The sequence below is a fragment of the Triturus cristatus genome, chromosome 4_1 (assembly GCF_964204655.1).
Source record: "Triturus cristatus chromosome 4_1, aTriCri1.1, whole genome shotgun sequence".
Classification (NCBI taxonomy): domain Eukaryota; kingdom Metazoa; phylum Chordata; class Amphibia; order Caudata; family Salamandridae; genus Triturus; species Triturus cristatus.
The window spans coordinates 354988442-355014616 of NC_140585.1; the positions used below are offsets into that span (position 1 = coordinate 354988442).

General features: G+C 44.4%; 1 protein-coding gene across 1 annotated transcript in view; it reads right to left on the reverse strand.

The window, feature by feature from the left end:
• Positions 1-26175, reverse strand: part of IPO8 (importin 8) — a 557903-nt gene that overhangs the window by 318826 nt on the left and 212902 nt on the right. The window contains exons 11-13 of the mRNA XM_085652356.1: positions 25278-25354; positions 22429-22545; positions 11698-11787 (exon numbers count right to left, since the gene is read on the reverse strand). Of these exons, the coding sequence (XP_085508482.1) occupies positions 11698-11787; positions 22429-22545; positions 25278-25354 (284 nt within the window). The remainder of the gene's footprint in view (positions 1-11697; positions 11788-22428; positions 22546-25277; positions 25355-26175) is intronic.

Consider the following 26175-nt stretch of genomic DNA (forward strand, 5'->3'; position numbering starts at 1 on the left):
CGCGGAGACAGCACCCTGTGTGTGCTGAAGGGCTCCCGTGCACGGGCCTCTACTCACTCACTCACTGTGCAGCTGTACATAGCGTGTTGTGTACATAGTAACCTGATCCACGAGCACTGCAGCTGCCGTGCGGCACGCCGCTGCTCGCTCCCGCAGGCAAAACACAGTGGGAGTGAACATTTCAAAAGAGATGGGACATGCACCCACCATTAGCCATTTGAGTGCTTTTATTATTGAAAGACACACACAAAAGCCAATCCAATGTGTGGGAGGAGTCAGACCCACACATAGTAGCAACAAGAAGCCTCGCAGAGCACCGCATGCGCGCTGCTAGGCTCGACCTAAAAAGGACAAAAGAGATTAGAGGACAGGAATGCTCCACTATAAGAAATCACGAAAACTGGGGAGAAAAAAGCAGTAAGCCCACAGCTGGAGGAAGATCGAATTTTAGGTAGGTTTTCTTCACTATGGAGGAGGAGGTGGCAAAGGTGAGGGTAAATCGCCTTTATCCCACATGCCGTTACCACTCAGGTAAGTATATCCACCTTTACCATGCAGGTATATTTTTGCTCAAATAAAATAAAAATGTTAATGTTATTTAAAAAGGGTGGTTTAGGTGCGGTTAGCGGGAAAGGAAGGTAAAGGTGATTTCAGGGTTTAGTGGTCGGAAGGGGTAAAGGGAGGTAAGGATAATTTTAGCATTTAGGGGAGGGTAGAGGTAAAAGAAGATATGGGTGATTTTAGGGTTTAAGGTATGTAAAAGTAAAGGGAGGTAAGGGCAATATTAGGGTACAGCGTAGGGAAGAGCTAAAATGAGGTACATAGTAAAAAAGGGGGGATCCCCCAAAAAATAAAATAATTATATGAGGGGTAGTTTGGCTGGGGGTTCCCCCCAAAAATAATTAAGGACCATATCTGTGCGTGTGTGTATATACAAACACATACTTACGTATAAATACACACATATATATTTTATTTACACACCCACCACAGAAATGTGTGGTAAAGGTCCACTATGTAATGCCATATGTTATAAAGGTCAACGCAGGGTATTACATGTGTGGTGAAGGCCTGCGTGGTAATGTCATACAACCCAAAGGTGAGGGGCGTGGAGGAGAAGGAGGACCATATGGGAGTGCGCTTGTGCCCCTGTCCCTGCATTCATTCGGTGCCAGCTCTGAAGGGGGTTCTGAGGAGGGTTCATCTATGAAGGCAAGCCTTTTCTTGCAATGGAGTATCTGAGGGCTTCGGGCGAGGTGGTTTTGTCAATATCTTCCATGTGATCGAGGGAATAAGAGATGCTTCTGCCTGGTGTCAAGCTCCATCTGGAGTCATTGTAGAATTGGTTCCTCCAATTCCACGGCTCCAGCTGTTGACTATGCATTTCAATCAATCAATCATAACATTTGTATAGCGCGCTACTCACCCGGAAGGGTCTCAAGGCGCTGGGGGAGAGGGGTCCGTTACTGCTCGAAAAGCCAGGTCTTGAGTTGCTTCCTGAAGGAGAGATGGTCCTGGGTTAACCGAAGGAGGATGGGGAGGGAGTTCCATGTTTTGGCAGCCAGGTAGGAGAAGGATCTTCCTCTGGCGGTGGCTCTGTGGATGCATGGAACAGAGGCGAGGGCGTGGATGAGAACTTTGGCGCTGCCTTCTGCATCAGCTACGGGTGTGGCCAGGATGTTTGATGCCCTTTAATTGGGTAGGGCTCGATGGCTGGTGAGGCTTGATGCACTTCAATGGAGAGTTGGCTAAACAAAGACGGTGTAGGCCCTGGGGGCAGCAGTGTCTTTCATCTGTTCTAGGGATTCGATGTCCTACTCCTGCAGAGGCGGTGCTCTACCTCTGCATGGGACTTTTTATGTGACCTTGACTTGATTATGTAGCTCTCGAAGATGGATGTAGCACTCACAACACTAGGCATTTTCTTGGTTTGAGGGCTAGAGGTCCAGAGGTGTGATTAGACTTCCTTTCCTTCCTGACACTGTGACTTGATCAAGGAAACAGTCTCTCGGCTGGGTATGGGATGGGCTGCCAGGATTCTGTGTTGACCTGCGTCATCACTTTCTTTGGAGCTAAAAGGATCTTCTTGTCTGATAATGCCCAGAGGTTTAGAGTATGCTTGTGGGTGCATCTTGTGGCAGCAACAGCACCTATTTCTATGGTACATTAGAGTCTTCTTCTGGCAGAAGGCAAGTGAGAACTTGCAGGAGACATCGCCATGGTCGGGAGAGAGTCACAGATTACAGATGTTGTGGTGATCTCACCACAGATACATCAAGTTGCAGCATGTACAATGTTGGAATGGTATTTATTCCATCACACACATCCCGTTTGCACTGTTAGATGTCAAAGGTCTAGGGAGAATACCCAGTCCCAGAAGGGCGCTTGGAGGCCCCCGGCATACGGGGCATTGAGTGGTAGTTGGCATTCCTCCGAAGGAGACTGATGAAATAGCACAACAGAAAATCATCAAAAAGCACACTGTTGTTCTGAAACGGTGTGTTAAAATTGAACAGTGTAGGGCAAAAAAAAAGTGCAAGGAACACAAAAAAATCTGAGCCCTTTTGGTGTGCATCAAAGCTCAAATGGCAGAAAAAACAATCTAAGATGGAATTAATGCCTGTGCGCATTTATCACAGCACATCTTGTGACTGGAAAGACGTCTGGAAAGAAAAACATTTTGAAAACATCCGAGCCCAACACTAGATGGTAGGAGTATGTAAAGCAAGTGTATCTACAGCCACATATGCTAAGAACATATTATTTCTGAATGCAAGTAATGTTTTCATCTGATATACACTCTTTCCAACAGACTTCTCACCTTGTGAATGATTACCAAAGAATACTTTGAAAGGTAGGATGGATTGGTACCAAAAAAGCAAAGAAATATTGAAATACGGCCCTATCAAAGTACCGGTCATTGTGAATCTGGAATGTGAGGCAATAATGCTTTGCAAATGTAAGCGAGGATGACCAAGTAGTTGCTGGTGAGAGCCGGGGAAGATACTATGGTAAAGTGGGCACCAACATTCTTTGCCAAAGCACAGCAGATTTTAATACAAAGGGTTAGCCAGCATGAAAGGTGCTATTCTTCAATGCTTTAACCTCCTTAGCACCATCGAAGCCCACAAAAAGCTGGTCTTCCGTGCTTGCCCTCTCGTGTGCAGTTGATGTAGTAAGACTACACGTCTGGGGTACAGTCTGGGCAAACTCTACCAAACATCTCTTCGTCATTGGAGGGATAAGAAGGAGAGAAATATGACGGTAGAGTGGTGAACTGGCCCATGTGGAAGGCAAAAGGAATATGCTACTTACCTGTATGCATCTGTTCTTGGCATGTAGAGCTGCAGATCTATACACTGTGCATAGATCGCCATCTGGTGTTGGGCCGGGATGTTTGCAGTTTGTTTTTCCTCTTGGAAATTCTTTGGAAGTCACGAGGTCGGTGTCTCCTCCTTTGGTTCGTATTGCGCATGGGCTTCGGCTCCATCCTCAGATTGTTTTTCGCCAGCAGGGAAAGATGGAGCGTAGTAGTAACAGTAAAGAAACCCATGTGTGTTGTATCTAAATAATATAGACTGGAACAGATACAGGTAGCCGGGGAGGCGGGTGGGCGTGTATAGATCTGCAGCTCTACATGCCAAGAACAGATGGATAGTGGTAAGTAGCATATTCCGTTCGAGGCATATGAGCTGCAGATTACACACTGTGCATAGACTATATAGCAGTACCCAATCCTAGCGGCGACCACCGGCATCCGTTGCAGTTGTTTGGAACAGTGTTTATAGTACAGCCTGGCCCACACTAGCTTGTTGCTTGGTTTGCACATCTACACAGTAATGGTTTGTGAAAGTGTGCGGTGTTGACCATGTGGCTGCTTTGCAGATGTCATCTAATGGTATGTTGCCTACAAAAGCCATAGAAGCCCCTATCTTCCTTGTAGAGTAGGCTTTGGGGGGAACAGATAGCGTTTGCTTTGCTTTGTGGTAGCAAATCTGTATGCATTTTACAATCCACCTAGCTATCCCTGATTTAGAAATAGGGTTGCCTTTATGTGGCGGAGAGAAGGAGACAAATAGTTGTTTGGTTTTTCTGAAAGGTTGTGTTCTTTGGATGTAGTAAAGTAAGGCCCTTTTAACATCCAGTGTGTGTAAAGCCCTTTCCGCAACCGTTTCAGGTTTTGAGAAAAAGACTGGTAATTCTACCGACTGGTTTAGATGGAAGGGAGAAATGACTTTGGATAGAAATTTTGGATTGGTGCGGAGTACAACCTTGTTCTGATGCATTTGAAGAAAAGGTTCCTGTATTGTGAGTGCTTGTATTTCACTAACCCTTCTAAGGGAAGTGATGGCCACTAGAAAAGCTGTTTTCCATGTGAGAAACTGCAGCTCACATTTATGTAATGGTTCGAAAGGGGGTCCCATTAGCCTTGTGAGAACTATATTTAAGTTCCAGACAGGTGAGGGTGGTACCCTGGGTGGAATTACTCTTTTGAGGCCTTCCATAAATGCTTTGTTGGCAGGCACCCTGAAAAGTGATAGGTGCTGTCTGTTCTGTAGGTAAGCAGCAATTGCTGCGAGGTGTAACCGGATGGATGTATATGCTAGGTTACACCTTTGTAGATGGAGCAAGTAACATATGATGTGCTGTATGGACACGTTTAGAGGGTGGATTGTGTTGTTGTGGCAGTAAACAACAAATCTTTTCCACTTTGGAGCATAGCAAGCCCTAGTAGTAGGGCGTCTAGCTTCCCTGATAATATTCACGCAATCAGGGGTAAGGTTAAGGTATCCGAATTCTAGGACCTCAGGAGCCAGATAGCAAGGTAGAGCTGAGCTGGGTCCGGGTGCCTGATCTCTCCATGGTTCTGGGTTAGGAGGCATGGTGAGAGGTGCAGCTTTTGGTGTGGTACTACCGAGAGTTCCAGCAGTGTGGTGTACCACGGTTGTCTGGCCCATGTTGAAGCTACTAGGATTAGTGTGAGGGAATGCTGTTGTAGCTCTCGCACCACTAATGGAATTAGTGGGAGAGGTGGAAAAGCGTATGCAAATTTGTTTGACCAGTTCATCCATATCGCATTGCCTTTGGACAATGGGTGTGGATATCTGGCGGCGAAGCTTGGGCATTTTTTGTTTTCGTGGGTGGCGAATAGGTCTATCTGTGGATGCCCCCACTTCTGGGTGAAGAACCTGTGGGTGAAGTTCCCACTCGTGGATCTGCTGCGTCTGTCTGCTGAGCAGATCTGCCACCGTGTTTTGTACTCCTGGGACGTGTTGGGCTAGGAGAAAGATTTTCTGCGGAATTGCCCATCTCCATATGCTCTGTGCTAATTGAGAGAGCTGTGGAGAGTGTGTGCCCCCCTGTTTTTGAATGTAGTACATGGCAGTCATGTTGTCTGTGCGAATTCGGACTGCCTTGCCTGAAATCTACGTCTGGAAGGATTTTAGGGCTAGGAAGATTGCCAGTAACTCCAAATGGTTGATGTGGAGTAACTTTTGTTGCGGCGTCCATGTGCTCTGAACTGTGAGATGTAACAGATGAGCTCCCCAGCCGGAGAGCGATGCGTCTGTTAGGATTATTTGTGGGACCGGGTCCAGGAAGGGTCGACCTTTGGAAAGGCTTGTGGTGTTCCACCACTGCAGAGAGCGATGGGTACGACCGTCTACCAACACCAGATCTGTCAGCTGCCCCTGGGCCTGGTTCCACTGGTGCGCTAAACACTCTTGGAGTGGACGCATCTGGAGTCTTGCGTGGGGCACTATGAAAATGCAAGCGGTATGGCGCACACATTGGTGGTAGGACGTGGCTTTTATTAGCCAGTCGTCCAAATATGGGAAGACGTGAATGTGCTGTCTTCTGAGGTGTGCTGCCACTACTGCTAGGCACTTGGTGAATACCCTTGGCGCTGTTGTGACCCCGAACGGGAGCACCTTGAACTGGTAGTGTTGCCCGTCCACTACAAATCTGAGGTACTTTCTGTGAGCATGGTGTACTGGGATGTGAAAGTACGCATCTTTCAAGTCCAGTGTGGTGAGAAAGTCGTTCTGGGAGAGGAGTGGGAGAACCTGTTGAAGGGTCACCATGTGAAAATGGTCTGAATGTATGTAAGTGTTTAGAGGCCTGAGATCTAGAATAGGTCGTAGAGTCTCGTCTCTTTTTGGAATCAGAAAGTACAGGGAGTAGACCCCTAAATTTTGTTGATTGATGGGGACTTGCTCTATGGCTTGTTTTTGCAGGAGGGAGATTACCTCCTGTTTTAGTAACGTGGCATGTTCTTGAGACATTGGGCGTTGCCTGGGTGGAATGTCTGGGGGGGTAGATGTTAATTCTAGGCAGTACCCTGAATGAATAATTTGGGTCACCCATCTGTCTGAGGTGATTGTCTCCCAGACGTGAAGGAAATCTTGTATTCTGCCACCGACCGGAGTGGAATGGTCTGGAGGGAGCAGGGGAAAGTCATTGGGTAGGTGGTGTGGCAGAGCGGGCGGTGTTTGTATGGCCTCTGCCTTTATTATTATTGCCTCTGTAGCCACCTCTTTGATAACCCTTTGGGAAGGTAGACAGGGGAGGGGATTTATATGACATGGATGCGCCATCTGAGGAGTAGCCTCTACCGGTGACCCGAAAGGAAGAGCGGCGAAAAGAGCGCCGAGGAGTGTGTCTGTAGGGCTCCCATGGATTTCGCCGTATCAGTATCTTTTTTCATCTTTGAGGGCTTCATCAACTTTTGGACCAAATAAATGTTGTTGATCGAATGGGTGGTTTAATATGGAGGCTTGCACCTCAGGTTTAAAACCTGAAACTCTTAGCCAGGGGTGGCGACGAAGGAGGACACTGGTGTTTATGGCCCTGGAGGCTGTGTCTGCTGCATCTAGGGCACAGCGTATAGAGGTATTAGTTATAGTTTTTCCCTCTTGGATCAATTCATTAGCCCTTTTCTTATATTTTTCAGGGAGATGGTGCATGATGGCCTCTAACTCATCATAATGCGCTCTGTTGTAACTGGCCAATAGCGCTTGAGTGTTGGCGATACGCCATATATTAGCGGCTTGTGACGCAGTGCGCTTCCCTGACGCGTCTAGGAGCTTGGACTCTTTGTCAGGTGGTGGTGCTTCGCCTGACGCCTGAGAATTTGAACGCTTCCAAGTGGTGCAGGGCCTTTAATGTATGAAGGATCTGTGGGGGCGGCTTTATATTTTTCTCTATACGAGGGTTTAGGACCCTAGCCCTGACTGGGTCTTTAAAAACCTCCGGTGCATGTTTGATTACTCCTTTTAGCATAGGTACTATCGCAGTGGACCTATGTGCAGAATCAAAGGTGTCTAGGAGAAAATCTTCCTCCACTGGGTCAGTATGTAGCTCTACCCCGTGATAATGTGCTGCCCTCTGTAGTAGGTGGTGAAAACCTAACGAGTCTTCTGGTGGGGATGGCCTAGATGGATAAAGGTCATCCTGTGGGACATCTGGGATGTCCGGATTGTTATAGTCATTCCATGGGTCTGGGGATCCAGTAGGGGTGGGGTCTTGTGGCACATCTGCTGGATCATAGTAAGGGTCCCCTTGATCATTGTGGTCTGGAGACGGGGTCGGAGAGCGATGAGGCAGGGGTGGAGAGGGTGGAGGTGGGGAGGGTGGAGTGGGTGGAGGAGGTGGGGAAGGCACTCTGAAAGGGGAGGTAGCAGTGTCCTTCCTCTTTGGAGGTGGAGATGGAGCTGGTTTGTCCAAATGTCTCTTTTTTTAAGACAGTGTCAAATGTCCAGTTTTTGGATCCTTGGTAAGTGTCTTTTCTAGAGGATCCGGTGTAAAAAGTTCTTGCGACACTGGTTGTTCGGTCGGCGCCGAGGTTTTCGGGGCTGACGGCTTTTTAGGCTTGTCTGTGCAGTGCTTTTTCGGGACCTCCGATTTTTTGTTCGGTGCCGAGAGGCGCTTCGGCACGGGAGTGTCGGTGCCGAGGGCCTTATGATGTTTGGTCGGCACCGAGAGGGCGGGTTTCGACACCGAGGGCTTTGCTGGTCTCGGTGTGGAGGTGGAGGCCGATTTTTTCTTCGGTGCCGAAGGGTGTTTTTCGGCACCGCTGGCAGGCTGGCTCGAGCCCGAACCCGCCAGAAGGCTTATTTGGCTTCTTCACCGGGCCCGAAGGTGGGGTGTTAGAAGCAGTGTCCTTGGTCTTGCCTTGGCGCGAAGGCGTGACCGAAGCCTTTTTGGGTATCGGCGTGGGTGTGGGAGGGGGTATAGTACTCACGACCCTCTGCGCCGGGGTGATGTCCTCCACATCTGATTCGACGGCCCTGGAAGCACTGACGAGATCGTCGTCATCTTCTTCGATGTTCTGCTGTCCCGGAGCTTCGACGTCGTCCCCGAAGTTGTCGACTGGAGCGAAGGACGAGGAGTGCGCCATGTTGCGTCGGGCCCTTCGATCTCAAATAGTCTTTTTCGATCTAAAAGACTTGCAGGCGGGACAGTCTCGAGCCTCGTGTTCAGGGGAGAGGCAGAGGTTGCACACCTCATGAAGATCGGTGTGGGGGAATTTGGACCCACATCGAGGGCACTTCTTGAAGGGAGTTCTTTCCATCAGCCGAGACCGGAGCCGGGATAGGCCCGCCGGCCGCCGTCGACGACCGGAATCGAAGAAGTGCCGAAGAGAAGGTGATTAAGATGATTTATTTATCTGAAGAATCTCGATGAGCGAGGATTTTGCGTCGATCGTTGAACTGGAAAAGTTCGGAACCGGAGAAGTATTACATCCGAGCCCGATGGCGGAAAAAAACAATCTGAGGATGGAGCCGAAGCCGATGCGCAATACGAACCAAAGGAGGAGTCACCGACCTCGTGACTTCCAAAGACTTTCCAAGAGGAAAAACAAACTGCAAACATCCGGGCCCAACACCAGATGGCGATCTATGCACAGTGTGTAATCTGCAGCTCATATGCCTCGAACATTACTTTTAATAAGGATAGACAAATTCACAGAAACAATTTACATGGATATAAATATGTAAATGGAGGTCACACCTAGAGGGCTTGAAGTTCGGTAAAGCTTAAGGTTGAATTCATTACCACCAGGAAGACCATCTTTAGAGTTAGAAGTCGGACTGAGCAAACTTGCCCTCTGGAGTGCATTTGCACCCCATGAAGATGCATGACCCACCCCACTCCTCCCAGTCGAACTTCTCCAGGCAGGTCGGACTATGGATATAGGTACCCCATCAGAAACATCAGAATCATATCCTGAATATGTTCAATTGTCAGAGGAGATGGAAAAGCGCTCATAAGGGTTGCGTCTTACACCACCCCAATGGACGTCAGTCTTTACAGAGATGCAAACTGGGACTTATGGGTGATGATTGTGTAGTTCAGGTCACATAGGAGAGTCACAGGGCCCAATAGATGTTCTATGACCAACGCAGGCGAAAGCATTTTTAACCAGTGAACCAAGTATGAGAATACATAAACTGTTGACCTCAGTAGTTACGTTGCAACAACTACCATCACAGTGGTTAATGCTTGCGGAGCAGTCATCTGGTCAAAGAACAACCAGTAAAACTCAGGTAATGCCTCTGAGTGGGCAGAATCGACAAATGAAAATAGGTCCAAGGTCAACTTTTCAGTGTTGAAAGCCAAAAGGAACCAACTCAAGGACAGCATCTTGAACATAGCATGCTGAATGAAAAAAAAATCATGAGGCTTACATCCAGGTTAAGTCTCATTCTTCCATCCTTCTTTGGGATCAAGAAGTAAGAAAAGCTAAATCATGTACCCGTTTCTTTTATGGGCACCACTTCTATGTTCGCTTAATTCAGCAGGGCAAGATATGTGCCTCTAGTATCAAGGCGTAAGCCAGATCCCGTATCTTAGGTGAAGGAGGGAGGTTCAGCGGCAATAGTAGAAAAGACAGGCTGCAGCCTTTGCAGATTACCTAAATGACCAGTGATCAATTGTGATAATGGCTTAGCTGGTGGGGAAATGGGAGACCATCCTTCCACTGCCCACTGGAACGTGGTGGTGCAGAGGGGCAGTTGAAAAGGTTTTGAGGCAGAAGAGCCAGGGGAATATTGCAGAGACTGGAGTTTCTGCTGTTGAAAAGTCCTTAGTTCTACCTGTGCCTGAAAGGAGAAGTACATCATTTGAGGTGTACACAGCAGCTGAGAACGTTGGTACTGTCGAACCAGTTGGACAAAGGAATAACCTCAAAACTTCCTATATGGCTGGATCGGTTTCCCCAAGAAGGCTAGGTCAGGCGAGCGTACTGTGACTCTGCTCTTTTTTAGGTGTTCCAGGAAGAGTTGGCCTTCCCTCCGAACAACCATTCGTCATTGAATGGCATGTCCATGACAATTGCATTGACATCTCCGGAGAAATCGGTGAAACGTATCCAAACGTGACTTTCAAGGGTGCAACTGTGCCCATGGATCGGGCCACTGTATCCGCAGAATCCAGGCCACTTGTTTTGATAAGTTTAAGCCATTACTGAACAGATTGCAAAAAGGTTTCTCTCAGGAAGCTGCAAAAGGGTTTCTCTCAGGAAGCTAAAGCTTTCAAGAGAGCTTCTCTAAAAGTAGTAGAGGCATCAATATTACTGAGGAAGGTTGCAAGGTTTCTGTCAGATGATTACATTTGACCTCTGTGGTGAGCAAGCTCAATGCTTATTGCTTTTTGTACTTCCAAAGTGACATCCTCAGAAGGAGGCTCAGTGGGGTTGGGGATAACTCCTCCTTGTAAGTCCAGGAAAAGGACAGCTTCAGTCTTACAAGAGGGGAGATTTTCTATCTCCGAATCATCATACTCAGTAAGGCATAATCATGGTCTGGAATGACTAGAGCATCTGAACCCAGCCCACAATATTCCAACATATATGCAAATTTCTGGCCGTTGGGAAGCGATCTGCCAGAGGTTTGTCATTGACACAGGCACAAACTTTTTCTTTTGTCACTCGGAAAATATACGCCAACGTAGAGGATTTTGGAGGTAGCTCCGAAATTGTCTCAATGATGGGGTTATTATCAGTGTTAAGCGCCCAGAGGTCAATGCCCTATACTGCATAGGTCTTATGCGAAGACATTTCACCTTGTTGCAGTCAAAAGGTGAAGCTTTTATCAAAGCACCAAGAACAGTTCTGGACCTGTGTCGTTAAGGCATAGAAAAACAAACTGCATGATGTTTGGTGCCGTACATACTTCAGTGACATTGCATTGTGGATGGGCACAGTCATGCAAAGCCATATGGCATCACATGGCAAGGCTGGAGAGGTACTGCTGTGAAGAAAGTTCCAGGACCAAGTTTGGAAGAAATTCATAAGGTGAGGCTTCTGTAGGAGGACTTATGCAGCCCAGAAAAAAGACGCTGAAAACTAACAAATGGCATGAAACAGTAGGCCACTAAAATTATTATTACTTGTCGCAATGCAAGTGTATGTAAGAGTAAGAAGAAAAGGTAAGCTACGGTGATGCATCCAGGGAGGGCAAAAAGACTGAAGACCTTGTGAACTCATAAGAAGAGCTCATGTTTAGTCCTTAAAGACTCCAAGAGGCACTAAAATGTTTATTATAAAATTCACTGTTTAAGGAACCTCATCCAATAGTGCCAAAGTCCAAAAAGCTTGTGAATCAAAGAAAGATACCAACACCGGAGAATGTTTAATTATGCAGTAAAATGTACAAATATATGTAGAAAGTGATACAAAGTGAACTACAAACTTACCCTAGCCCGAAGGTATCCCAGGTTAGACATGAACAAAGGGAATACATGGTTCTGTATCATCAACTCCATTTGGTCTTTGAACACACTTTTCTGTTGAAAACAAAAACATGCATAATAATTTCTATACAATTTCTACAAGCTTCCTCTCATATAAGGGTGGCAAACGTTTAAAGAGGGCAAGAACTACGCCAGGTTATCAGGAAACTATTTCCATTTAAATTGGTTTTACGCTCATTCATCTCACATGGGGATCATGATAATTCTGAATGACTTAGGCCAACTTGGATCAGTGTGGGACCCCTTGTTCTGAATGGCAATGATGATGCAGTTGCTCTGGATACAAAGAAACTGAAGTTAACAAACAAAGATGCATTGTTTTGAGGAGCGATCCAATGTACTCATATACAATCCAATCCAGCTCAGATATACAATATAGTTGTCCATTATGAATCCCAACATTGCTGTATCATGCAACATAAAACATTCTGTCAGAACACATGACAAACGCCCAACAAAATAAACAAAAAAGAGATTGAAAAATCCTCAAAAGCATGTTCCAAACTGACCCGATTTTCCCAATTCTGTGGACAAAAACAGCAAAAAAATTGCAGTATTTTTGCAATAGGCACAAAATCAGTCTATCACAAAAATACCACAGCCAGGTCTTTGACTTAGCACAGTACTGTGCCTGAGTGTCACGCAACAGGAGAGAGCTGGCAAAACTGATGCCTGGTGCTAAATTTGAATTTAAAGGCCTGCACTTGTCTCATTTTTCAGCTTCATATTTGAAGGGAGCTGTTGCTGTAGCCCCTGCCACTTGCCACCCTTCTGCCATCTTAAGGGAGCAGGGATACATCACTAGCTCCCCCTAGCACCGCACATTTCCCATGGGGCTAATGATGCTTGAGGCAGGTGCTTAAAGGGAATGACAGGGGACATGGTGCCATCAGTGGAAGAGAGATGGAGAAGAAGAACAGACAGACCATGGTAGGAAAAATGGGTGCCAATATAGTGAAATGGGTCCAGGTTATGCATGACAAAGGTGTAGTAACAGGCCACAAGAATGGGGGCTGAGAGGGCCGTGAGAACTCACGACATATGTGATAAAGGGGGTTTCAAGAGAACTGAATACCACAGAGGGAGGGCAAGGGGAAAGAATACCAGGTACCATTGTGGACAGAGGAGTAATGAGTGCTGGTAGCACGAAAAAGAAGATTCTGGGAGGTGAGTTCCACAAGGAAGATGTTTGTAGCTGCGTCACAGGTCACTCTGCACAGCAAAGGGGGAAAAGCCAATCAATGGTAAGCAATGGGTGGGCTTTAAGCCCCCTGTAAGTAAACAAAATGTCTCGCAAGTGACAGCGCATGTGCTGTGTCAGGTGAGACCTAAAGTATACGGTGTTGGGCACGAGGTAGCAGACAGGCAATGGTGCCGTCATATATACTGAAGGGCATAAAACAACTGATAGCTTCCCCAAAAGGGGCGTTAGGGTGCATGCACGAAAGTGTTTTACGGAAGGGGCGGGATGTGTTCTGCCACAGCCTTCACCATGCAACATTTATCATGCAGGACATTTACTACACAATCTTTACCAAACGGGTAAATATGTATCCCTTTACCATGCTTACCATGCAGCTATATTTTTCAAATAATATTCTTTTTATGTTATTTTTTTTTAAAGTGTTTTAGGAATTAAGGATGTATAGAGAGAACGGGCGGTAGAGGTAACAATGACTTTAGCATTCAGGGTAGGAAAAATTTGGTAAGGGTGACTTGGGGGTTGCGAGTGGGTAGAGGTACAGGGAGGTGCAGGTGACATGAATGTTTGGGGTGAGTAGGGTTAAAGGGAGGTGAGGGTGATTGGAGGGCTTAGGGGTGGGTAGAGCCAACAGAAGGTGAGGGTGATTTGGGGCTTTGGGAGTGGGTAGAGAGGGAAGGGTAACGTTAGGGGTAAGGAGAGGTAATTGTGATTTTAGGGGTTAGAGATAGGTAGGGGTAAAGGTGAAACATAAACCTTTTGAAATCCCCTTTTTTATGACAAATAAACTATTCTCTAAATTATAAAAAAGGTAACCAACAAATATGTAAATCTAATACAACGGGAAAGACTCATTTGGAAAAACACTTACTGTATGACAATAGTCTTAAACGGAGGGATTATTTTTACAGATTCATCGTTAATACATGCACCAGGTGGCCAAGATGTATGTATCAGAAATTGATCTCAAGTCACAAAGATTTGTTATTGCTTGCTGTTTGTGTACAACTCTTAGAAATACCGGAGAAGCGCAAGCTTCAACTTTGATGGTTTCAAGTTGTCTTACAATGTTAATCCTCGGGTGGTTTTAAGCACAATATTCTGTCAGTGCGTCCAGTTTTTCTGAAGACCTCTTGAGGTTTAGTCCAAGATAACGAGGTAATTCGTGTACATCAAGCAGGGAATATGAACTGCTCCCATTTTGGGGGAAAAGGAGTTTATTTCACCCAGGAATATGGGGAGATCAGCTACATAAAGACTGAAAATGATCGGGGTTAACACACCGCCTTGAGGAAGGTCATTGTGGATTTTAGTTTTTTTTGTTACTCTACCCAACCCCATCCATCTTCATCTGTGCCCAATTTGCAGTATGCAGTACCTGAATCAATGACAGAAGTCCCATGGGTCCGTCCACGTATGGAGTTTATCCCATGATTTCCCCCTGTCTACTGTATCAAAGGCTGCTAGGAAGTCTACAAAACAACCGCACAATCTCCGGTTTATTACTCCTATTCGTTTTAATTAAGGCCCGTAATGTTAAACAGTGGTCGGTAATTGAATGCCCTAAAAGAAAGCCACTTTGTTCCAAAGGTAGGAGTTCATTTTCTAAGACCCATTCTTCTAACCTTGTGAGCAAAATGATTTAAAACATTTTTGTTGTCATATCCAAAACAATAAGTAGTCTATCCTTTGCTATATTTCTACCATCACCTTTATTTAGAAAGGGTTTCATCACAAAGCCCCTCCAGAACTCCGGGATAATTCCTGTTTCAACTATCCATTGATACAGATGCGACAAGTTCTCTGCTCACCAGTCACTGTCATGTTTTTAGAACAACTTCTGTGATGTCATCTGGTCATGCAGTCCTGCCTAATTTGAACCCAGCTATCATATTCAATCCGCTCTTTTAAAAACAACTCGAAGGTCTCTAAATTGGCTGTATGATCATATCAGATCATCTGCAGAAAGCGTGCCATACATGTTATTAATGTGTATTACCCAATCTTCTTCAGCTTTCATATAAGTGGGTAACAAAGCATGTGTGTCTGTTAAAGTATTCACCAACCCCTTGAATTTTCACAGTTCTCCCGCCTGTATTACCACTAACATTTTGTTAGATTTTTCATCATAGCCACTTATTTTTTGATTTTTAACTAAGGTCTTGTATTGTTTTTGCATCAATCTAGCTTTGGTGGCTGCCTCCTCCAATGGTCATATATAGTAAAAAGACTGATTTCCCTAACGCTTTCTTACGCTTTTTACACTCATCATCAAACCATCTATATCAAGTTCCAAATTATTCCTCATGTAACCATCTGACATTAAGAAGTCATGGAGGCATCCAAGTACACAGTCCATTAAAGATACAAACCACTAATATTTTGGAGAAGTGTGAGAAAGTGCCCTCTTTCTGCATGGTTGCCCCCACTTTTTGCTGAATTGCCGATGTGCTTTGACTGAGTGTGCCCTGGGCTCCTGCTAATCAGGTACCCAGGGCCTATGTTCTTTCCCTAAAACTGCATTGAAGCCTAAACCCAATTGGCATCTCTGGCAACAGGTAGGCCCCTCGTAAATGGTACCACAGGTACCCAGGTCACTGTGACCAGAGAAGGCCTCTAAGGGCTGCAGCACTTATTGTGCCACCCCTAGAGGTCCTGTACCCTTACACACACACACTGCCTTTGCAGGCTGCATGTTTTTGGGCAGAGCAAAGTGAAGGGTCGACATGGCACACATTTCTGTGTGCCATGCCCACACCTACTGCCCTGGCATAGATCAGTCTCCCCTCTAGCTGGGTGCACTATACCAGTGGTGAGGCCACAGGTGCATGAGCTCTGTACCCCTACAGTGTCTAAGTCCATTCTTAGACATTGTAAGTGCAGTGCTGCCATTAAGAGTATATGGTGCTGGGAGTTTGTCATTACGAACTCCAGAGCACCATAATGGCTGCACTGAAAACTGAGAAGTTTGGTATCAAACTTCGCAGCACATTAAACCCACACTGATGTCAGTGTGGGATTTAATGAAAAATGCACACAGAGAGCATCTTAGAGATGCCCCCTGAAAACTAATCCACCTCTAGTGTCCAGGCTGAGTGGCTGCTTTCAGCTGCCACCACCAGACATGTGTCTGGACCCCTGGGTCGAGAGCCTGCTACTCTCTGGGGCCTGAAACTATGCACATCCTGGGACGAGGTGCCAAGCCTCCTCCCCCAGGATGGGCAGAGATCACGAAGGGGAACCTTCGAAGGGTTTGTGAGCTACCCCAGGCCACTTGCTGCTCTCAGCAACTGGTCCCCACTGGTTCTGGCCCCAACTTTGGGCGGGATAACTGGCGGGAAAAACAAGTGAGGAAGGGAGGTGTGCCCACCTCTGCCAACTCCACCACTCAGGTGGGGGAGGCGAGGTGAAGCACAACTCTCAGTCCACGCCATCTTAAAGATGGGGGGACTCAGCCAACCAGGGACAGGCCCACTGAAGGGTGGCATAATAGGGGGTGGACCCACCCCAGGGAAGGGACCCATTGGTCCTTGCCTTTTACCTACCTGTAATACCCCTAAATCTAGAATTTAGGGGCACTCCTGAACCTTGCTTCCTCATACAGGAACCTGCAACAAGAAAAGAAGAAGAACTGAACAGCCGTGCCAAAGCTAACAAGAGGAAGACGCCCACTGACTTGGCCCCAGCCCTACTGGCCTGTATCCACCTCGATCCTGCTCCTGCGAAATCCCTGTGTGTCATGCAGCCAGCAACCTCCAAAACCCTGGAGGACCTGCCTGCCTTCAAGCAAAAAGACTCTGTCCCAAGAACACCGGATTTGTTCACCTGCCACCTCTGGCTCCGGCCGGACACCACGAATCGGCACAACTCTGGACCGGCCGTCCCCGGCCCGAGTGGGCAAACACCACAAGGAGGTCACCCCGGCGATCCTGAACCGAGATCCGGCAATCCCCACCTGCCTCAAGACTCTAGCCGACGCCTGCAGCCTAAATCCCGAAGGCCCCCCTAACCGCGTCCAGGAGCTGGTAGTAAGATCCGACCCCAAAAGGCACCCCTGCACCCGACGCCCCACGGCCTTGCGTGCCCAAACCAACAGTGCCTAACCAACCCCTAACTTCCCAACTTGCCTCTCGAAGTGGTGGTCACACCCAGAAGACCTTCGTCCCTGAGCCTGCAGTGCCTTTGCAAACCGGAGGTTCCCAATTGAAACCAACAGGGCGCCCGACGTCGAAACAGCACCCTGCACCCAGCCGCCCTAGTGGCGCTGAGGGTGCACCTTTGATGCTAATTTGTTTCCCCATTTGCCCTGAGCTAAAGTCCAGGCACTTTGCTGCCACAACCCAGTGGCCTGCTTACCAGCAGCCACCAACCGGATGCCCCCTATCCCCCATTGGATAACATTGGGCCTCAGCACTCTGCACCCGGCCGCCCTAGTGCCGCTGAGGGTGTAACGAGAGTGCATCCTTGACCCTGAGGGAACCCTTGTTCTAACCCCAGAAGCTAAACTCCGAATACCGATTACTTACCTGGTAACTGTTAACTTCATTTCTGTCCATAGCAATCCATTGACTGTTTTTCTCTTAAAAATGTTCTAAGTGTGGCGTTGATTAACTTTTCAGTTAAAACTGCTTCCCTTAGTGTTAAAGCGCCCTGTAAAACCCAATGGCCACTTCCTTCATGATTTAATATCTTAAAATCCTTACACAGCCTAAACGTATCGCAAGGGACAAACATGTAATCAACTGAATAGAGCTGTGGATCAACCCTGAAAGTAGCACCTGCCAAGTTGTCAAAGTCAGAACAACCATTCAAACTTATTAGATCCACAATAACATGTTAATCACACCCTTTTGTCCCAATTGGAAAATTTGCCTCAGGGATATTATATATCTCTAAAATATTATGTAACAGTTCATCTATTCTAGTAAATCTAAGTCAGTATTAAAATCACATGCAATTATCACAACACCCTCAATGAATTCTAGTGGAGACTAATGTTAAAAACTTCCTGCACAAACCATACACTGCTATATCTATTGACACAAAACCATTTACATTCTGAAACTCTTGGAGCCAATTCTCCTGCAGAAGAATAATATGAAAGTCTTCTAAAAGAGGTTGCAATTTACCTGACCTTTCATACTGTTCATATCCGTGTATATTCCAACAACAGAATTGAATGCTCCTTGAGAGAAATAATTCATTACATTTATGGGACTAGACTATTCCTCATGTTTCTGTCTATTGGTGACCACTATTCTCATGTTCTCCCTAGTCATATTATCATAACTTGGTGCAAAAGGCACAAAAGCTCACATTACATAAATGCCTATTAGAAGGGATCTCGTCTTGATTAAAACGGACTTGGCTGCCTACCAGCCCTCCATGATGCCTTAGTGCCCCTGCTATCTGACCACTTTATGGATTTATTACTGGGCCTAGTGACACTGATAGCCCGATGGAGTTCAAACTTCCTTCTGCCTTATAAACTGTAATGGCTGTCAAGAGAGGAATAAAATCAACGTTTGTTACTTCTCTTCCATCATTATTTATCAAGAACCCCACCGCTTTTAAATCAGTAGATCCCGTATTTGATAACTCAGGTGCTTGGCTAAACAACAAAAGAAGCTTTGCTCTGTTAAAGAGTCACAGTTTTCTAGCTTTTTTCCTTTTCCCTAGAATATCGAACACCAATGGAGAATAGCAATAGTCTTCCTGGAACAGCAGAGGCGGCTTTGGGAAGTTAATATGTTTAGTATCTTTCACTGCTTTCGGCATTAGATCCATACCTTTCTTCTTATTTTTCCGAACAACTGAGTTTCAACTCTCAAAATAATCTATTTTTGGGAAGATTATGGAACAGTTGGTGTTTCAGCTTTTTCTTTTACTGTAGCCCCATCAAGGAGGCAATAATCAATACAAGATCGCTCAACTTGGGAGAGGAGGGGGCACTTTCTGACGCAGGACAAATCGGATGCCAGCGCACAAGAGGGTGAACAATGCTCCTTGAAGCCTCGGCCTCAACATATAACGGAGCTCTAGACGATGTCTCGTACTGTGTGTGTGTGTTTCTGTAAAATCAAACCCAAAAGCCCTTCCATCTTGGCATGTGTGACAGACTCGGGATAGTAAGACAACACGATGGGCTGCACATTCACTGCCGAAATGAATGTGTAGAAGCCGCTTGAGGTGCCTAAGGAATCATTAGTACAGAAGGGTAGAGTTGTGGTGGGCTGGACATGAGCCTGGATGATGCCCTTCAATTATCACATGGCACACTGGGTGGCACAAATATGTATGTGCTAGCGCCACTGGCTGTCCACGCTCCTAGGCGCTCATCATTGTGCCTATACCCTGAGTATACACATCATTATCATTAAGTTCAAACATCGTAAATGCTGACAAGCGACGCTTTGTGTGATGAAGTCAAAGTGACAAATTGCTCATTCAAAAAGCATTGGCAAAGCCAGTCACTGTCGCCTTTTGGCTTTGCGATTACACACCTATTGGCTTTGCCAATGCTAAAGAGCATTAGCAAAAACAAGGACAAAATGCTTGCATGCCTGGGCATGCGCCAGCCATTTTGATTTATTTGAGGATGGGCAGCAACAGAGGAGGAGCAGGGGAAAACGTCAGTGCTGCTGATCTCTCCCTGGAGGTTCCGACACTCTGTGCATTCTCTATGGGTGCCTGAACGCTCTCTCTCTCTGGGTACAAGGGGGTGTGCGGCTCAGCCGCTTGCTCCGGGTAGGTATGTCTCTGCAGAGGTTCCCACAGGAGGGAGGTGTTGGCTGACAGGCTCCCGCCGCCCCTTCCAAAGGTGCATGGGCTGGTCCAGGCAGCTCTCCATTTATGAGACTTTTAACACAGTCTCCTTCTCGCTTCTTTTCTCTTCTGTTAGGTGCTTAGTTTCCAACTCGCAGTGAGGATGTAGCCTTGTGGCTAGAGTTGCTGACTTCGGCGCTGGGGAACCTGATTCAAGCCTCGGCGTCGGCTCAGCTTCCTGTGATTCTGTGAAATCACTTAATCTCCCCGTGCAAACCAAAAATGAATAGGTTCTTGTGTAACGTAATCTTTGTATTTTCACCTTCCGTTCATTAATCTTGTTTTTCTCCATACGTCTGCACGTCTCCCATTTTACTTCTAACTTCTTTTTGTATTCTCCTTTCACTTCTTTTGATGTCTCCTCTTGTTATCCGTTCGAATTCACATTTTTTCTTTTACGTTCTTATCTTATTTTTATTTTTTTTACCCTGATTTATAATTCTGTGTTTAGCGCGTGCTTCGCTTCCTTGGGTTTAAGGTTTGCAGCATCCTGTTATTTTTCGCAGCAGTATAGGTGGTAAGACCTCTGGAGTGCAGTGCCGCCGGTAGCAGGAAAAGACCTGACTTCCGGACAAGTGACAGGATGGAGACTAAACCAGCTTAGGGACATCTTTGGATGTTCCTGTAATACCGGTTTCCAACCCGCTTCCGAAAGTATGTAACTACAGGTTACTGCTATGAATCATAACTGAAAAATAATTAACCACCACAGGGGCAGCCCTAACCACCTGAACCAGGGGCAATCAATAATGTATCCTAACAATGGTTCATAGTGTATGCAAAATAATCATCATATAAACATATTATAAAACACATACATTTAAATCACACAGTGCTCAACAACTAAGAGATGTGAAAAATAAATAAAAAAGAATATGGCCCTTATACAAGAAACAATTTTAATTATAGAAATATATAAAACATTCTTTATAAAAATATAATAACGTAAGGCAACTTCTTTTAATTTGTAATCTCAACAACTTTATACGGTAAATCGTACACAGCCAGCTGCAATTGGCCAAACTCCTTTCAATATCTTCATGGAGATATTCGGCAAATGAGTTGCAATGGATTTATTCCCCGATGTTTGGGAGTCTCTTCGTAAAAGACATTGAAAGGAGTTTGGCCAATTGCAGCTGGCTGTGTATGATTTACCGTATACAGTTGTTGAGATTACAAATTAAAAGAAGTTGAATCTTAGAGCTTACTCAATTGATATTTTCACTCTCCACAAACATAATCAAAGTTTTTTCCTGATATATAAGCATTAATTTACATTTTGCTTGTTATCTACTTGTCCTGATGATGACCATGTACCTATGACAAAGGTCGAAACGCCGTCGACGCAACTGTGGCCACAATTTATGGAGGACACATTGTTTTGTGTGTTGTAGTTCCAGTGTTGCTTTGGAACTCTGACTTTGATTTAACCTCTTTCTGTGTATGCCATTTTGTCTGGTTTTGTATGTTTAAAGAATTGTTATATGTACCAGCCTATATGTCTGAGCCTTACGTTATTATATTTTTTATAAAGAATGTTTTATATATTAGCTGAATCATAACTGGGCAAGAATGAGTTGCTGCCTTCTGCTGCACCATCGTGGGTGGAGGCATAACTGATAGGGATCGCTAATAGCTTTTAGATTAAGTATTTTTTTTTAATAACGTAACTTAAGCACATTGGCAGTGCCAATAGCTCTGGCTAAACACTTAGAAGGTCCCAAAGGCGAGACTGATTGCATTGCAAATGCTTGTTATTTACTTGTGAATTTGGTCTGCAGAAGTTTGGAATTGGCTATCATTTAATGTTAATAGTTTTTGTTTTTTATACCTCTCTTGATGGAAATTGAATTTTTGCAATAAATGTAATGGATATAGATTATATATATATATATATATATACATATATGTATATATATCATTGTGTAAGTACTTTTTGTGCTCCCCACTGGACCAATAATTTTAGATTTCTGAAACGCATCTGTCGGTTGGGTTACTGACAACAGTGGCTTTGAGCAAGCGCAGGGTCTTATACATCTTTAACCCATTAGGATTGAACTTTTATTCTGGACATTTTACATATGGAACCAACACAATTAAGAATGCTTGCATGCTCATTAAGTTTATGTAGGATCAGATATTGGACTTCATAACACACTTGCCTTAAAAAAGCAGGAAGATGGGGTAGCAAGTAAGACATCCCTACCACCAAGACAATAGAAAATGTATTTGGGCACCCTGCTGTGTAAAACGGAGCTAAGTTAAGTTCGAAATTTACATTAATTTATCGCTGAGGGTGTAGAAAACTGTGGCCTAAAGTCCATCACTTGTGTGTTGTGAAAGGAAGGAATGCGTTACAATATGCACATATAATACAATAACGTGGTTATGCAAGTTTCACAGTATGTTCAAATAATGAGTGGTACCTCATCTGAAATATGTACGACTCAACTTAGGTGCGATTTAATTGATGGATTTTAAGACAAAAAAAATTCAATTTTCTGTTTGCCCACCAGATCTCTTGCAAGATCAAACTACACATCAATTTAACATGGCCTTGTAGAAAATCCCTAATAGTGCAAAGAATAAGATCATGAGGAAGAAAAAACAAGAAAGGAAAGAACTACTTTCAGAAACCATTACCACACCTTCAGTAATATATCAGCAAGCGAACCCATCACGTGAAGAGCTCCATCCTTCTTCCTTGGATCTATGGAAGGTTCTGTGAGTACTTGGTAACAAAATGCCATCATCTTTGGTAAAACCTGAGGGAAACAAAATCAAACTCTAAATGTATGCAGCAATATGGACACTGCATGAATCCACACGGTGCATGCACCAATGAAAGAATACAATGACATGATCTATCTTTTTGTATAGCAGTTTGCCAGGACAAGGGAAAGCAAGTGTTGCTGAGAAGGACTTGTCAATCTTACATACCAGAGTGTTATATTGCCGGTCTGCATACAACATTATAAATGTTTCATGCATGGAGCCCATTACAATGATGTACATCCAAGTTTACGAATGTTAATGAGGAGAAAACATCTCAGATTTAAAAGCATGTTCAACTTTAATTTATTTCTAGACTTACATGCATACAGCTGATGGAGCAAGGTCTCGGAGAAAAGAGACTTGCTCAGATGCAATACACTTGTTTAACTCACTAACAAGTTATTAAAAGAGTTTTATGGATACTAATACGCATTCACACAAACATTTTTGGGTTAGTGAAGCTTGCTTATGGCTGTACTAACGCAGATAACATTGAAGAAAACCTAATACCGCTTTAAACGGGAAATCTGTTTAGCGCATGCGTCAACTACATCTACGTAATATGACGAGGTAACGCTTGGAGGGAAATTCCAGTGCATGAGCAGAAGCTATTAACATGGCAGCTTGAAGACTCGCATGCATGGCACCAGCTTAGCTGAAATTAGAGCACGTTATTTTACTAATGCGGGGATAAGTTTAATAAATAAAATGGGATAGAGGAGAGGTGGGTGGGATACAGTGCAAACACTTATTTTGAGAAATTAACTTTTGACTTTTATCATTAGTGCGTATTTGGGCCTTTCTCGCATAACTGAATGAGATGAATGACGCGAAGTCTGCGCATGCCCACAGATGGTGCAGAGTTCAGCAGTGAAATTATCTATTCATCGGAGTGTCTTAATGTTTCAAAATTGATACATGTAGTATATGGGAATAAAAATTATGAATAAAAAGTAAGGGGTTGGGGTTGGGTTTACGAACAATGGTTTAACTGAATCTTGTGATATGTAAGCATGGTGTGATGAAGACCTCCCTTTGCCGCACCAATCAAATTTTGTATTTTCTCAATATTGGAACATTAATGGGGGGAACATTCAGAACGAAAGGTATAATTAAGATAGCTGTAGTTAGTTAGTCAGATGGAGAATTGCTAAACAGAATATGATGACTTGCTGAATGCTGGGGAGAGAAGCTGATGCTGTGTTGCTGATGAAGAATCGATTGCAGAACCTGAAGCAGAACTTTCTATCGTAAATTAATTTGGGTTAGATTTGAAGATTGCGTAAGAATCTTGAGGAGGAAGAGTGTCGGAGAGGGGTGTGGCGCAACCATCGGTATCTTAGAGAGGGTAAATATCCTGTCCTGATTCCTGTCCTGAAGTCTTTGTCTCCTGAACCTATCTCAGGGGACCCCCAGCAGTCCTTTGGCCAGGGTGCCGGTCTTCCATACCATCCTTGGTAATTCTAAATTTCAGTTATTCGTAAATGTTTTTGATCTTTTCTCTCTGTCCTCTCCCTTTCCGGCATTGATTGTTTGAGTCAAAGATAAATGCATTGTGTTTATTAATTGAATTTTTCTCTCCTATGAATGATGGTGACTGCACTGTATTGAGACTGTTCACATGAACCTAAATTTTAGATAAAGATTTAAAACTTTCTTGAGTCTGTGGTGATTTACTGAAAAGTATAAGAGAAATTAGTTCATGTTAATTATCGCCATCAATTAGATTCAACTAATGGTCCATCGACCAGAGGAAAGAACTTGTTGATCTGCGAAGGGTTGGTTGAAAAATGAACAGAGGTATTGAATAGATTAATCCTAAACAGTTTGTGAAATTATGTATATATAAAACTTGATCCACCAGCGGTTTGTCCACTGTGACTTTTATGGGCCCAAGTGAGTATATGGTAGTGGAGTATCTGTTGTTGGCGAATCGCTGGATCACAGCCATAATAAATAAAGGCTCTTTCGCTTATATGGTTTGCCACAATTAATAAAGACCCTTTGTCGACCGACGCGGCTAGGCCCGAAGGCCGCCCACAATGTGTTCTTTACCGAAGATCGCGAGTTTTTCTATTTCTTTGGCACGCAGAGAATAATGAAGTGTGTACAAAAACAATACCGATGAGGGTACAGTGGATTGTGCACCGAAGGGATCCTGAAGAACGGTTGAAAACCGGAGCATAGCAAACCACGTCGGACCCAGTGGCGGAAAGAAAACAATCTAACAATGGAGGTGATGCCCATGCGCACTATCCCTGAAAGGAGGAGTCACCTTAACTTGTGACTGGAAAAGACTTCTTCGAAGAAAAACAATTTGCAAACATCTGGACCCAGCACTAGATGGCAGAAGTATGCAAAGCATGTGTATCGACAGCAAACATGCCTTGAACACTTTGTTTTGGATTTTATGTGCCATGCATTAAGGACAATACATTAAAAATACACTTTGAGATATATGTGATGCCATATATTGAAAGAAGATAAACTGTTATAAAGATGCTACCTAGCTATAACAATAACACTGCCAAATGATATATGGCACTAAAATATGCAATGAGACAACCCAAAAATATTGCTAAATTGGCAAGGAAATAAGACAGCAATTTGCATGTATGCATTGTAATAAGGGCTGTGAAGTACCCTGATGATGATTTTGTATTTACTCTACTTATAATGAAAAGATTAGATTAAATACTATAAATGTAAAAAATAAAGTTACCTCTTTTCTTTTCTTTGCTGCAGTGTAGAGAAGATTCTGGGCTGCTGTTGCAGGAGATACGTAATCTTCAAACACATCTACAAATATTAAAGCACAACTGATGAGGATATCAAAGCTGATTATTCCAAGAAACAAACACTGCTAGATATGGATGGAAACCAATATGGAGTCACTAATAGATTTTCACCTGAGATCACTAAAGAGCATTTTATCATTTTATCACCTAGAAACTTTAGTGACATTTTTAGCTTTATCTTAGCTTAGAGCTACCAATCAAATAAGTTACTTACCTTTGGTAACGCCTTATCTGGTAGAGACAGGATCTAGTTGTAATCTTGCTGCCTTTAAAGTGGTACTATTTGGGGCAGAGTACGCAATCAGTCAGCCTGCCGCAGTATTGCCACGAGCAGCCACGAGTATAAGAAGGAGTGCAAGCTATCATTCTCATTGGAAGTTAAAATTCGAACTTGAACAGAATACAAGTGCACTCCAGTGGTGGGATCTACTTACGGACACGGACCAATTGATAAGTGCAAATTATTTAATTCATTTCGTGCAGTATGTCGCCATAACGTTTCGGCTCGTCTGAGCCTTGTTCACATGACAATGGGAATCTGTTAGACCACAGTATTTAAAGTGACAGTGTTAATTTTCAAACTAAACCATGTGACTGAGTTTAGAATAGAGGTAGAAGACATACTATGGCATTAAGTTGAGGACATGTACAAAAATACTTTTTCAAGACATTCAGGATATCTGCCATCATAATGATATATAATATTAACGCATATCAACAGATAATCATGTAATATATTAAAGTCCCATAAAATTGTGCAAATACGCATATTGTGCAAAAATAAATGCTGTTGTATATAGAGCGCAGGAATGACTATCTATT